Source organism: Hyperolius riggenbachi, chromosome 2, assembly GCF_040937935.1.
Source record: "Hyperolius riggenbachi isolate aHypRig1 chromosome 2, aHypRig1.pri, whole genome shotgun sequence".
Taxonomy (NCBI): Eukaryota; Metazoa; Chordata; class Amphibia; order Anura; family Hyperoliidae; genus Hyperolius; species Hyperolius riggenbachi.
This window is the reverse complement of record NC_090647.1, coordinates 345,705,346-345,718,571: the sequence shown is the minus strand read 5'-3', so window position 1 is coordinate 345,718,571 and position 13,226 is coordinate 345,705,346. Positions and strand designations below refer to the sequence as shown.

Below are 13,226 nucleotides of genomic sequence, written 5' to 3'. Positions count from 1 at the left end.
GGGCGTATTTTTGATACTCGCCCTGAGAGCAATTTAACCTAGAAACTGCACTGGTTGGTGGTATACTTGTTACTTTGCCCTTGTGGGGCTTTTTATATTGGAAAAACTAAGCTACCTTTATGGAGACTTATATCAGAACATTTACAAAATATTGGCAATGGGGAATCCCTCACTCCCATCACTTGAGATGTGAGACAGTGCCATATGTGTACAAGTAATGGATTACGTTTTGTGGGATTAGATAGAATTCATGGTACTATACGGGGAGAGAATTTTGACCGGTTGCTTCTCCAAAGAGAAACTAGATGGATTTATAATCTTTGAATCCCTGGGAGTAGATGTCGGACACCTGATGACGCCGTAAGGACGGCGAAACATGTAAGGGCCATGTCCGCAGGAGACGCCGTCTCCTCCTGCGACCCCCAGCCCCCCCCCCCCCCCCCCCCCACTGCACTCCTTCCTGATCATCGTGCATGGGACCCTGCACAGGGGCTTGGCAGCATCACCTGGGATCTCTACAAGGCTGAACACCATCTTATTCCACCTACATGCGAGAGTCTCAATTCAGGAGACTTCATTGTCAGCATTTCCGGATACATTGCCAGATACAGCATACATCAGGACACTGTGCATACCGTGTTACAGTGGATGTACATGGTAACATCCAGGACTCTCAAGCTTCTGGTCTAAGTGAAGATGACTGAGTGGTGAGAGACTGTGGTTACACACGCATTTCTGTGCTGGTTTCATAGATCTGGCTACTTTTTCATGCTGTGCTTGTGCTACTGATGACCGGCTTGCTGCTTTGCTTTCTCTAGCCTGTCTTGGACACTAACTTGATCACTGCCATTCTGACAGCCCCATTTTTCAGGTTCCATGCTATTGAGTGAGCTCACTTGCAATATCTACCTGGCCATGGATGTGTGAGTGGTGGTGTGACATGGGTCTGCATGAGGAGATGGCTCATGTTATTTTTAACTTTTTCTATGGTATAGATATTTGAATAAAATTTGCATTATATTTTTATAATTAAATTCTAGCGTTTATTGGGATAGCACCGTGAGCACCAGCAAAAGTCTTTCTTCTCCATTTGTTTGTGTATTTACATGAACTTAGCAATGGTGGGACATAAGATTAGGGCAGTGGTGGCGAACCTTTTGAAGGTCGAGTGCCCAAACTGCAACCCAAAAGTCACTTTACTATCGCAAAGTGCCAACAGCAATTTAAACTAAATACAAAACGTTTTAACTCATACATGAACATTATGGAAAATCCAAGTTGAAAATAAACTGTGAAGATAAACAATTTTATCCATCCGACTCCTGAAAAATGTGTTCTTTGTTTTAGAACCTCCCAGTTTCATTTTCGGTTTTAAAAAGCCGAAAAAGTAGGTTTAATGCTATTGTCTCATATGATGATGATCCAGCTTTTTCCATAGTCTCGCAGTTAGCAATCATGTGACCCCCAACAAGACAAATTCAGCAATCATGAGGCCCCCAACATGACCAACTCAGCAATCATGAGGCCCCCAACAAGACACATTCAGCAATCGTGAGGCCTCCCCACAAGACAAACTCAGCGATCTTGAGGCCCCCAACAAGACAAATTCAGTAACCATGAGGCCCCCAACAAGACAAATTCAGCAGTCATGAGGTACATAAATAGACAGCATTTCACATAAATAGGCAGAATGCCCCCTTAATATGGTAGACACCTCTCACCTGGCAGCAGTTCCCCAAAATACACTCAATCTGACAGCAGTGGTTCCCCAAAAATAGGTAGCCCCAGGTCTATAGGTGTCCCCAGAATAGGTAGCCAGGGGTATATGTGCCCAATATATGTAGGCAGGGGTATATGTGCCAAGTATATGAAGTCAGGGGTATATGTGCCCAGTATATGTAGGCAGGAGAGGGATATATGTCCTCAGAATAGGTAGCCAGGTGTGCCCCTAGCAGGAGGGGAGCAGCGCAGAGAAGAGGGAGTGCTATGGGCACAGTGGGAAAGGGCGGACGTCTTCCCCCCCCCCCTTCCCTCACCTTAGGGGCCTCTCCCTCCCTCGCTGTCCCCTCCGGAACGAAGTGTTGTGCAGCGGGCAGAACTTGCCTCCGTCTTGTTCAGGCTCCGGATGGATTTGCCGCTAGGCTGGTCTGGACGGCACCAGAACTTCCAGCGCTGGATCGAGACGGAGGTAAGTTCCACCCGCTGCCCAGCGCTGCACAACACTTCGTTCCGGAGGGGAAAGCGCGGGAGGGAGAGCCCCCTAAGGTGAGGGAAGGGGGAGAGACGTCTGCCCTTCCCCACTGTGCCCATAGCTCTCCCTCTTCTCTGCGCTGCTCCCCTCCTGCTGGCCGCACGGGCACGCGGCCGGGGGGCAGCGGGCAGCCAGGGTCGGAATTTGCCGTATGTGCGGACGCCCAATGTAATGCTATGAAACAAAAAAATTGCTTGCCACCCAATCACATTAGCAGAATTTTCTTATGAGGTTTCCCGCTGGGTCACATCAGGTAGACCATCATCCAAAGTTCTGATTCAGCTCGTAGTAGTCCTTTACATGGAATGATAAAGGAACTTCTAGTAAAAGAAAAAAAAAATCTCTGAGTAAGACAAAGCTTATATTTATTTCACCTACAAATTGTGGGCTGTAGACCGTACGCAGCAGGTCCATCCGGATATCCATAGCTTCGTTTTCAAGCAATGATACATTATTCTTTTCTGATTCTGTTTCTCCACCTGCAAGATAATAAGACGTACATTTAGACTCACTTAGCATGCATGTTCTGAACTCTAGAAATGAGCACTAAGGAAAGATGGTAACCTATACCAACAAATTTCACTTACTGTAGCCATTCTGATTAAATATGGTCAATAAGAGAATAGTTATTCTAGCTTGCAAGCAAATTTAATGCTACATTAAACCAGGATTTAGGAAATTGGGGTTTAAACCACTTCAGACCAGCTACAGTATCTTCAAGTCCTCACTGCCACCACCTTGGGGGAAAAAGGAAAATAGTATGGCTCTGCAGCTTCTGATGAGCACAGCGCATATACTTACTGAATCTTGTGTGGTGCTGATCCCTCCTTGAAGTCTGATCTGTGTATGCCCCTTGAGACACAGTGTAAGAAAACGCGGAAAAGCCGCCGCGGGTGCTCAGAGCAAGGCGGCTGATTCCGCGTCCAACGCGGCAGGTTGCGCGCGTGGGCCTGCATCTGTTAGCATGACTGAACGTGGAGAAACCGCCGCATATCCTGAGAACAAGGCGGCGGATTCCGCGTCCAACGCGGCGGTTTGCACGCATAGGCCTACATCTGACGGTATGGCTGAACGCGGAGAAACCGCCGCATGCTCTGATAGCGGTGCGGCTGGTTCCGCGTCCAGCACAGCGGATGGGTTACAACACATGTCTGGTGTGGCTGGGACTGATAGTCCACACAGGTTCAGAAGGACGCGCGCGCTGAGAGGCAGAGCTTTTATGACAGCCAGAAGGGAGTCAGCTGACCAAGCCAGTTAGCTGACAATTGCATCAGTTCTCATTGGTCCAGCACTTAGGGGAGGCGCTGGAGAGCGCTATAGTATATATACTGGGTGCTGGTCATTCCTCTGGTGTCTGTCGTTGCGATCACTATGTGGAAGCACTCAGACCTTTTGTCAGAATCTGTGTTATGCTCTAGACCAGTTCCAGGGTGTTGATGATCACGGACCTCACACCTCAGACTAGGAATATTGTATATTATCTGTGTTATCCTTCAGACTAGTTCCAGGGTGTTGATGACTACGGAACTCACACCCAAGACTAGGAATTAGCGTTACCATCTTGTCATATTCAAACTAGTTCCGGGTTGTTGATGATCAAGGAGCTCACACCTAAGTCTAGGCATTGTTTGATTATTTGTTATGACCTTCTGCTTTCCTGACCACTCTTCTGATCTCTGAGTTTGTACTTTACTATATCTGATTCTCCATTGCCAAACCTTGCTTGCCTCAGGATTCCGTTTCAGTCTTGTCTCTGTATCTGACCTGTCTGTTGCCGACCTGGCTTTCCCGACCTCGAGAACTATCTCCTCTGTTTAGAGATAGTTCACAGATCTGTTAGTGACACTCCTCTATTGGTGTCACTCACACTCTGGTCCTTCCCACTCTCAGCCTGACTCCTCCTATTGGGGAGCCTCAGGCCGTTGGAGGGAGCCTGTTCTTTGGGCAGTATCTCTTACTGCCTTGCACCCTCTATACGGGTGCTCTCCTCAAGGTATTACTGTTGCACCAAACACTCATATTACTCAGGTGTCTAGAGGTTAGAGATATATCTGATTATCGGTGATACTGCAGATCATCAATAACCAGGTATATATATCTGTATTCTCGGTGATGCTGCAGATCACCGATAATCAGACCCTCTCTGTGTTACACCGATTATTACACACAGGGGCAGGGATCACGGCATGGAGATTCGATTTGGACTGCAGACTGCTTGGGTGATTCTACAGTTAAAATTTGTGGCTATTTTACTTAGAAAACAGAAGTCCTAAGATGTCTGAACAGTAACCCTGCCATTTATGCTTAAAGTAAAACTGTAGCGGGAGGGGGTGTACTATGGGAAGGGAAGGCTCTGGGTCCTAAAGAGCCTTCCAGTTCATCTCAGTCCCTACGTTCCAGCGCTGTCACCCACATTAACTAGCAACTCAGTCAGCCTCGGGGAACCCTTGGAAAACGCTAGTGTTTCCAAAGCGCACTCGCGTCTATGCAGTATGGAGCCGCCCATCTTCGGAAGAACTTGGAGACATGAGTACTTCCAAGGGCTCCCAGAGGCTGGCGGAGTGGTTTTCGACCAGGTGGGCAAAAGCTACTAATGTGGGTGACAACAATGAAACCTTGGGACTGGGAGAGGAAAGGGAAGGCTCTTTAGGATCCAGAGCCTTCCCTCTCCATAGGTAGGCATCTGATTTTTCTTTTTAAAAGTGTTACAGATTTACTTTAGCTGTGTCAGTAGCATCTTTATAAAAACATGATATTTGCTAAGCAAAAGGAAGCAAAAGTTGTTGGATTGGTTAAAAGTTGTTGGATTGGTTTAAAGAGGTTTAAAATGTAGAGACTTGCCAGTAAAGAAGGTGGGTCCCATTTACAACCAATTTTTATGACTTTGAAAAACACTTTGTAAATAAAACATATGCCAGAAGGTCTTTACTACATTCTACAACTTTCTCTTAACCCATCAGTATGGCACATGGATGACACTACCCGGGATAACATGCATGAGAGGATGCTTGTAAGATGAAATAAAGTAGTTTGATTTGATTTTCTGCTCCACCTGATCTATCTTTGCAAATGGTCAAGATTTGTCCCCTTCCTCACGTTCCCTCCAAACTCACTCACCAACATAATTCCTATTAAATAAATTCATTTAAATGAAATACAGCATGGTCACATGTCTGCTGACAAACTCTGTTGCCCCCCCCCCCCTCCTTTTGGGGTAGAAGGGCTAGGTTAGGGTAGACCCAGCACTGACCACCCCACCCAATGAACAAGTGGGAGAGGGGTGGCTCAATCACACACACGGCATGTGTCTACAGACACCTGATGATGATAAAAAAAAGGCATCTCACTCCCTTACCTATGCAGAGTCCCGAGCAGAGTGTAAATGAGAGGTTACTCACCCAGGTCTCAGCATTCCATTGATGAGATCTCTCTAGTTACCTAATATTTGGGGCACCTCTAGCTACTTAATACTGATGATAGCTCTAGCTACCTAATACTAAGGGGCGCTTGTAGCTACCTATGAAGGGCAAGGGAAGTTAATGAGACAGCCAGCACACTTGCGCAAAAGGTGGATCAGCGCATCACCAGGCCGCCTCCGAATGGCCTCCAATCAGAGGTGCGCTGAGCCCCCCCCAGAAACTGCAAACGCACCTTGAACCCAAACAGAAGCTCTGCATATACACCAAAAGCAAAGGGATGAGTACTTAACAAGTTGCATGCAAGCTGTTACAGGAAACCAACATCCTTCAGTGGTAGACAGGTCATGTGTATGCTAGGTGTGTATTTTATCCCACAAGTGGGCCTTGCACTCTCTTGCAGGTAGCCACTTATCTGTTTTTAAGTAGCGCTGTTCATTTCCTTGCCAGCCAGCACACTTGCAGTGCAGTTTAGTAGGGAGTTTGTAGGTTCATGGAAGGCGAAGTGTACGGTGCCAGGATGTCTGTGCCCATGGGCTCATGTGACGTAAATCCAGGCCTGCCTGTTGTGAAAAGGGTGTCATTCAGACCTGCAGGGGAGAGTTTGGACAGCAGTTTCAGAGGCAGACTTCCCCTAGATATAAATAAGGGGGGAGTCTTCCCATTGGTTGATCACAACTATGCAGCAGTGTAGGTCATGCCTATGTGACTAATCGCAAAGTTAAGGCATTTACACTACGGGCTTGATTCACAAAGCCGTGCTAACTGTTTAGCACGGGTGTGCTAAACAGTTAGCACGTGAAGGGCCGTTCGTGGACTTTTGCGCGCGCAAAGTGCCGCAATTCGCGCGATCGCGGCACTTTGCGCGCGCAAAAGTCCACGAACGGCACTTCACGTGCTAACTGTTTAGCACACCCGTGCTAAACAGTTAGCACGGCTTTGTGAATCAAGCCCTAAGACTTTCTTTGCATTGCGTTACCCTTTCTGTACGAATAGTAACAGCAATGAAAGTCTGTGGGGTCCAGTACACTTACTGCGATAAGCCGCACATTTCTGAATCGCCGCCGACCCAATGCAAAGTCAACAGCGCGTTACCATCGGACTTCCTGCGGCGGCATGCATGGAAGTCTATGGGCAACTCAAATTTTAAATACGTTGGCGGCACAGTGTGACACACATATGTGGAACTATTCAAATGAGATGGGGCAGCTGGGAAGCCCAGGGACTTACTTTCTGTCCAGCAGGAATTAAGTAACTGGGTGAATGGTGAGCGGGGGAAGGGGTTGGTGTGGTGCTATGCATTTGACCCTGTTGGCACACTGCCACAGGGTCATGAGTAATGATTTGCGTGTTGCTGTGCGATGCAATGGGAGCAGAATATCGCAAACGCACTGATCAGATCTAAAACCGGCCTCAGGATTAGTTCACATTGCTTAGTTGCATTGCAGAATAATTCTGTTGTCAGCTCACTGCCCAAACAATTCTATGGGCCTGTTCACAGTACTGTGTGTAACTGATAGGGTTATTGTAACTCGCTCCATGCAGGCTTTGTATTAAAGTGTATGTTCAATCTCCATTGAAATTCACAACCATAACAAATGTGTAAGGCAGCAGAATACTGTGATCATAGCCTAATCTTTGTTGGAATTTAAGCATGATATGCTTGAATTCGTAGCCCTCAGTTACTGTAGATAACTGGTCTTAGTAAGGGCTGGACCTGGTGCACACCAAGCGTTTTTTGTAGCATTTTCCAAACCACTTCCACCTGTGAAAACGCTTGGCTAATGTATTTCAATAGGATGGTGCACAGCAGCGGTTTGAGGTTTTTAGCAAACTGCAAACGTGGGTCTTGAAGCACTTTTGCTGTTTGCAGAAGCGTTTCTGCCTCAATGTAAAGTATAGCAAAAGCTCAAACCGCTCTGGAAAACGCTAGATAACAGCGGTTTTCCAGGCGTTTGTTACAGAAGCTGTTCAGTAACAACTTTTACTGTAACAATATGTGTAATCTGCTACACAAAAACGCTTCAAAAAACGCTAGGCATGTTTAGAATACGTCTAATACGTCTGCTCCAAAAACACTCTAGCTTTTTGAGGATCTGCTAGAAGTTTTGGTGTGCACTGGGCCTCAAAGGGAGCGAGAGTGAGAGAGAGAGTGTTGGTGAGTGAGTGAGCGAGTGAGTGTGTGAGTGAGTGAGTGAGAGTGTGAGTGAGTGAGTGAGAGTGTGAGTGAGTGAGTGAGTGAGTGAGTGTGTGAGTGTGAGTGTGAGTGAGTGAGAGTGTGAGTGAGTGAGTGTGTGAGTGAGTGAGTGAGTGAGTGAGTGAGTGAGTGAGTGAGAGTGTGAGTGAGTGAGTGAGTGAGAGTGTGAGTGAGTGAGTGAGTGAGTGAGTGAGTGAGTGAGTGAGAGTGTGAGTGAGTGAGTGAGTGAGTGAGAGTGAGAGTGTGAGTGAGTAAGAGTGCGAGTGAGTGAGTGAGAGTGTGAGTGAGTGAGAGTGTGAGTGAGTGAGTGAGTGAGAGTGTGAGTGAGTGAGTGAGAGTGTGAGTGAGTGAGTGAGTGAGTGAGTGAGTGAGTGAGTGAGTGAGTGAGTGAGTGAGTGAGAGTGTGAGTGAGTGAGAGTGTGAGTGAGTGAGAGTGTGAGTGAGTGAGTGAGTGAGAGTGTGAGTGAGAGTGTGAGTGAGTGAGAGTGTGAGTGAGTGAGTGAGTGAGAGTGTGAGTGAGTGAGTGAGAGTGTGAGTGAGTGAGAGAGAGAGTGAGTGAGAGAGAGTGAGTGAGAGTGTGAGTGAGTGAGTGAGTGTGTGAGTGAGAGTGTGAGCGAGGAGTCAGTGCGTGAGTGAGAGTGTGAGTGAGTGAGTGAGTGAGTGAGAGTGTGAGCGAGGAGTCAGTGAGTGAGTGAGAGTGTGAGTGAGTGAGTGAGTGTGTGAGCGAGGAGTCAGTGAGTGAGAGTGTGAGTGAGTAAGTGAGAGTGTGAGCGAGGAGTCAGTGAGTGAGTCAGTGAGCGAGGAGTCAGTGAGTGAGCGAGGAGTCAGTGAGTGAGTCAGTGAGCGAGGAGTCAGTGAGTGAGCGAGGAGTCAGTGAGTGAGTCAGTGACCGAGGAGTCAGTGAGTGAGCGAGGAGTCAGTGAGTGAGTCAGTGAGCGAGGAGTCAGTGAGTGAGCGAGGAGTCAGTGAGTGAGTCAGTGAGCGAGGAGTCAGTGAGTGAGCGAGGAGTCAGTGAGTGAGCGAGGAGTCAGTGAGTGAGCGAGGAGTCAGTGAGTGAGCGAGGAGTCAGTGAGTGAGTCAGTGAGCGAGGAGTCAGTGAGTGAGCGAGGAGTCAGTGAGTGAGTGTGTGAGTGAGTGAGAGTGTGAGCGAGGAGTCAGTGAGTGAGTGAGAGTGTGAGTGAGTGAGTGAGTGTGTGAGCGAGGAGTCAGTGAGTGAGAGTGTGAGTGAGTGAGTAAGTGAGAGTGTGAGCGAGGAGTCAGTGAGTGAGTCAGTGAGCGAGGAGTCAGTGAGTGAGCGAGGAGTCAGTGAGTGAGTCAGTGAGCGAGGAGTCAGTGAGTGAGCGAGGAGTCAGTGAGTGAGTCAGTGAGCGAGGAGTCAGTGAGTGAGTGAGGAGTCAGTGAGTGAGTCAGTGAGCGAGGAGTCAGTGAGTGAGCGAGGAGTCAGTGAGTGAGCGAGGAGTCAGTGAGTGAGTCAGTGAGCGAGGAGTCAGTGAGTGAGCGAGGAGTCAGTGAGCGAGGAGTCAGTGAGTGAGCGAGGAGTCAGTGAGTGAGTCAGTGAGCGAGGAGTCAGTGAGTGAGCGAGGAGTCAGTTAGTGAGTCAGTGAGCGAGGAGTCAGTGAGTGAGTCAGTGAGCGAGGAGTCAGTGAGTAGGCGAGGAGTCAGTGAGTGAGCGAGGAGTCAGTCAGTGAGCGAGGAGTCAGTCAGTGAGCGAGGAGTCAGTGAGTGAGCGAGGAGTCAGTGAGTGAGCGAGGAGTCAGTGAGTGAGCGAGGAGTCAGTGGGTGAGCGAGGAGTCAGTGAGTGAGCGAGTGAGTCAGTGAGTGAGCGAGGAGTCAGTGAGTGAGTCAGTGAGCGAGGAGTCAGTGAGTGAGCGAGGAGTCAGTGAGTGAGTCAGTGAGCGAGGAGTCAGTGAGTGAGCGAGGAGTCAGTGAGTGAGTCAGTGAGCGAGGAGTCAGTGAGTGAGTCAGTGAGCGAGGAGTCAGTGAGTGAGCGAGGAGTCAGTGAGTGAGTCAGTGAGCGAGGAGTCAGTGAGTGAGCGAGGAGTCAGTGAGTGAGCGAGTGAGTCAGTGAGCGAGCGAGCGAGCCAGTGAGCGAGCGAGGAGTCAGTGAGCGAGCGAGCGAGCCAGTGAGCGAGCGAGGAGTCAGTGAGCGAGCGAGCGAGCCAGTGAGCGAGCGAGGAGTCAGTGAGTGAGCGAGGAGTCAGTGAGTGAGCGAGGAGTCAGTGAGTGAGCGAGGAGTCAGTGAGTGAGCGAGGAGTCAGTGAGTGAGCAAGTGAGCGAGTGAGTCAGTGAGTGAGCGAGGAGTCAGTGAGTGAGCGAGGAGTCAGTGAGTGAGCGAGTGAGTCAGTGAGTGAGCGAGGAGTCAGTGAGTGAGCGAGTGAGCGAGGAGTCAGTGAGTGAGCGAGGAGTCAGTGAGTGAGCGAGGAGTCAGTGAGTGAGCGAGGAGTCAGTGAGTGAGCGAGGAGTCAGTGAGTGAGTGAGTGAGCGAGTGAGTCAGTGAGTGAGCGAGGAGTCAGTGAGTGAGCGAGTGAGCGAGGAGTCAGTGAGTGAGCGAGGAGTCAGTGAGTGAGCGAGGAGTCAGTGAGTGAGCGAGGAGTCAGTGAGTGAGCGAGGAGTCAGTGAGTGAGCGAGGAGTCAGTGAGTGAGCGAGGAGTCAGTGAGTCAGTGAGCGAGTCAGTGAGTGAGCGAGTGAGTCAGTGAGCGAGCGAGCCAGTGAGTGAGTCAGTGAGTGAGCGAGTCAGTGAGTGAGTGAGCGAGCGAGTCAGTGAGTGAGAGAGTCAGTGAGTGAGCGAGTCAGTGAGTGAGTGAGCGAGTCAGTGAGTGAGTCAGTGAGTGAGTGAGTGAGCCAGTGAGTGAGCGAGTCAGTGAGTGAGTGAGCGAGTCAGTGAGTGAGCGAGCGAGTCAGTGAGTGAGCGAGCGAGCGAGCGAGTCAGTGAGTGAGCGAGTCAGTGAGTGAGCGAGTCAGTGAGCGAGCGAGTCAGTGAGCGAGCGAGTCAGTGAGTGAGTGAGTCAGTGAGTGAGTCAGTGAGTGAGTGAGTCAGTGAGTCAGTGAGTGAGTGAGTCAGTGAGTCAGTGACCAAGTCAGTGAGTGAGTCAGTGACCGAGTCAGTGACCGAGTCAGTGACCGAGTCAGTGACCGAGTCAGTGAGTGAGTGAGCGAGTGAGTGAGCGAGTCAGTGAGCGAGTCAGTGAGCGAGTCAGTGAGTGAGTGAGTCAGTGAGTGAGTCAGTCAGTGAGTGAGTCAGTAAGTGAGAGTGTGAGTGAGTGAGTGAGAGTGTGAGTGAGTGAGAGTGTGAGTGAGTGAGTGAGAGAGAGTGAGAGAGTGTGAGTGAGTGAGTGAGTGTGTGAGTGAGAGTGTGAGCGAGGAGTCAGTGAGTGAGTGAGAGTGTGAGTGAGTGAGTGAGTGAGAGTGTGAGCGAGGAGTCAGTGAGTGAGTGAGAGTGTGAGTGAGTGAGTGAGAGTGTGAGCGAGGAGTCAGTGAGTGAGTCAGTGAGCGAGGAGTCAGTGAGTGAGCGAGGAGTCAGTGAGTGAGTCAGTGAGCGAGGAGTCAGTGAGTGAGCGAGGAGTCAGTGAGTGAGTCAGTGAGCGAGGAGTCAGTGAGTGAGCGAGGAGTCAGTGAGTGAGTTAGTGAGCGAGGAGTCAGTGAGCGAGCGAGGAGTCAGTGAGTGAGTCAGTGAGCGAGGAGTCAGTGAGTGAGCGAGGAGTCAGTGAGTGAGTCAGTGAGCGAGGAGTCAGTGAGTGAGCGAGGAGTCAGTGAGTGAGTCAGTCAGTGAGCGAGGAGTCAGCGAGTGAGTCAGTGAGCGAGGAGTCAGTGAGTAGGCGAGGAGTCAGTGAGTGAGTGAGCGAGGAGTCAGTCAGTGAGCGAGGAGTCAGTCAGTGAGCAAGGAGTCAGTCAGTGAGCGAGGAGTCAGTGAGCGAGCGAGCGAGCCAGTGAGCGAGCGAGGAGTCAGTGAGCGAGCGAGCGAGCCAGTGAGCGAGCGAGGAGTCAGTGAGTGAGCGAGGAGTCAGTGAGTGAGCGAGGAGTCAGTGAGTGAGCGAGGAGTCAGTGAGTGAGCGAGGAGTCAGTGAGTGAGCAAGTGAGCGAGTGAGTCAGTGAGTGAGCGAGGAGTCAGTGAGTGAGCGAGAAGTCAGTGAGTGAGCGAGTGAGTCAGTGAGTGAGCGAGGAGTCAGTGAGTGAGCGAGTGAGCGAGGAGTCAGTGAGTGAGCGAGGAGTCAGTGAGTGAGCGAGGAGTCAGTGAGTGAGCGAGGAGTCAGTGAGTGAGCGAGGAGTCAGTGAGTGAGTGAGTGAGCGAGTGAGTCAGTGAGTGAGCGAGGAGTCAGTGAGTGAGTCAGTCAGTGAGCGAGGAGTCAGCGAGTGAGTCAGTGAGCGAGGAGTCAGTGAGTAGGCGAGGAGTCAGTGAGTGAGTGAGCGAGGAGTCAGTCAGTGAGCGAGGAGTCAGTCAGTGAGCGAGGAGTCAGTGAGTGAGCAAGTGAGCGAGTGAGTCAGTGAGTGAGCGAGGAGTCAGTGAGTGAGCGAGGAGTCAGTGAGTGAGCGAGTGAGTCAGTGAGTGAGCGAGGAGTCAGTGAGTGAGCGAGTGAGCGAGGAGTCAGTGAGTGAGCGAGGAGTCAGTGAGTGAGCGAGGAGTCAGTGAGTGAGCGAGGAGTCAGTGAGTGAGCGAGGAGTCAGTGAGTGAGTGAGTGAGCGAGTGAGTCAGTGAGTGAGCGAGGAGTCAGTGAGTGAGTCAGTCAGTGAGCGAGGAGTCAGCGAGTGAGTCAGTGAGCGAGGAGTCAGTGAGTAGGCGAGGAGTCAGTGAGTGAGTGAGCGAGGAGTCAGTCAGTGAGCGAGGAGTCAGTCAGTGAGCGAGGAGTCAGTCAGTGAGCGAGGAGTCAGTGAGCGAGCGAGCGAGCCAGTGAGCGAGCGAGGAGTCAGTGAGCGAGCGAGCGAGCCAGTGAGCGAGCGAGGAGTCAGTGAGTGAGCGAGGAGTCAGTGAGTGAGCGAGGAGTCAGTGAGTGAGCGAGGAGTCAGTGAGTGAGCGAGGAGTCAGTGAGTGAGCAAGTGAGCGAGTGAGTCAGTGAGTGAGCGAGGAGTCAGTGAGTGAGCGAGGAGTCAGTGAGTGAGCGAGTGAGTCAGTGAGTGAGCGAGGAGTCAGTGAGTGAGCGAGTGAGCGAGGAGTCAGTGAGTGAGCGAGGAGTCAGTGAGTGAGCGAGGAGTCAGTGAGTGAGCGAGGAGTCAGTGAGTGAGTGAGTGAGCGAGTGAGTCAGTGAGTGAGCGAGGAGTCAGTGAGTGAGCGAGTGAGCGAGGAGTCAGTGAGTGAGCGAGGAGTCAGTGAGTGAGTCAGTGAGCGAGGAGTCAGTGAGTGAGCGAGGAGTCAGTGAGTGAGTCAGT

General features: G+C 50.6%; 1 protein-coding gene across 1 annotated transcript in view; it reads right to left on the bottom strand.

Moving 5' to 3' along the window:
• LOC137544458 (glutathione S-transferase Mu 5-like) overlaps positions 1-13,226 on the bottom strand; it is a 117,300-nt gene that overhangs the window by 35,379 nt on the left and 68,695 nt on the right. The window contains exon 5 of the mRNA XM_068265539.1: positions 2,630-2,730. Coding sequence (XP_068121640.1) covers positions 2,630-2,730 — 101 coding nt within the window. The remainder of the gene's footprint in view (positions 1-2,629; positions 2,731-13,226) is intronic.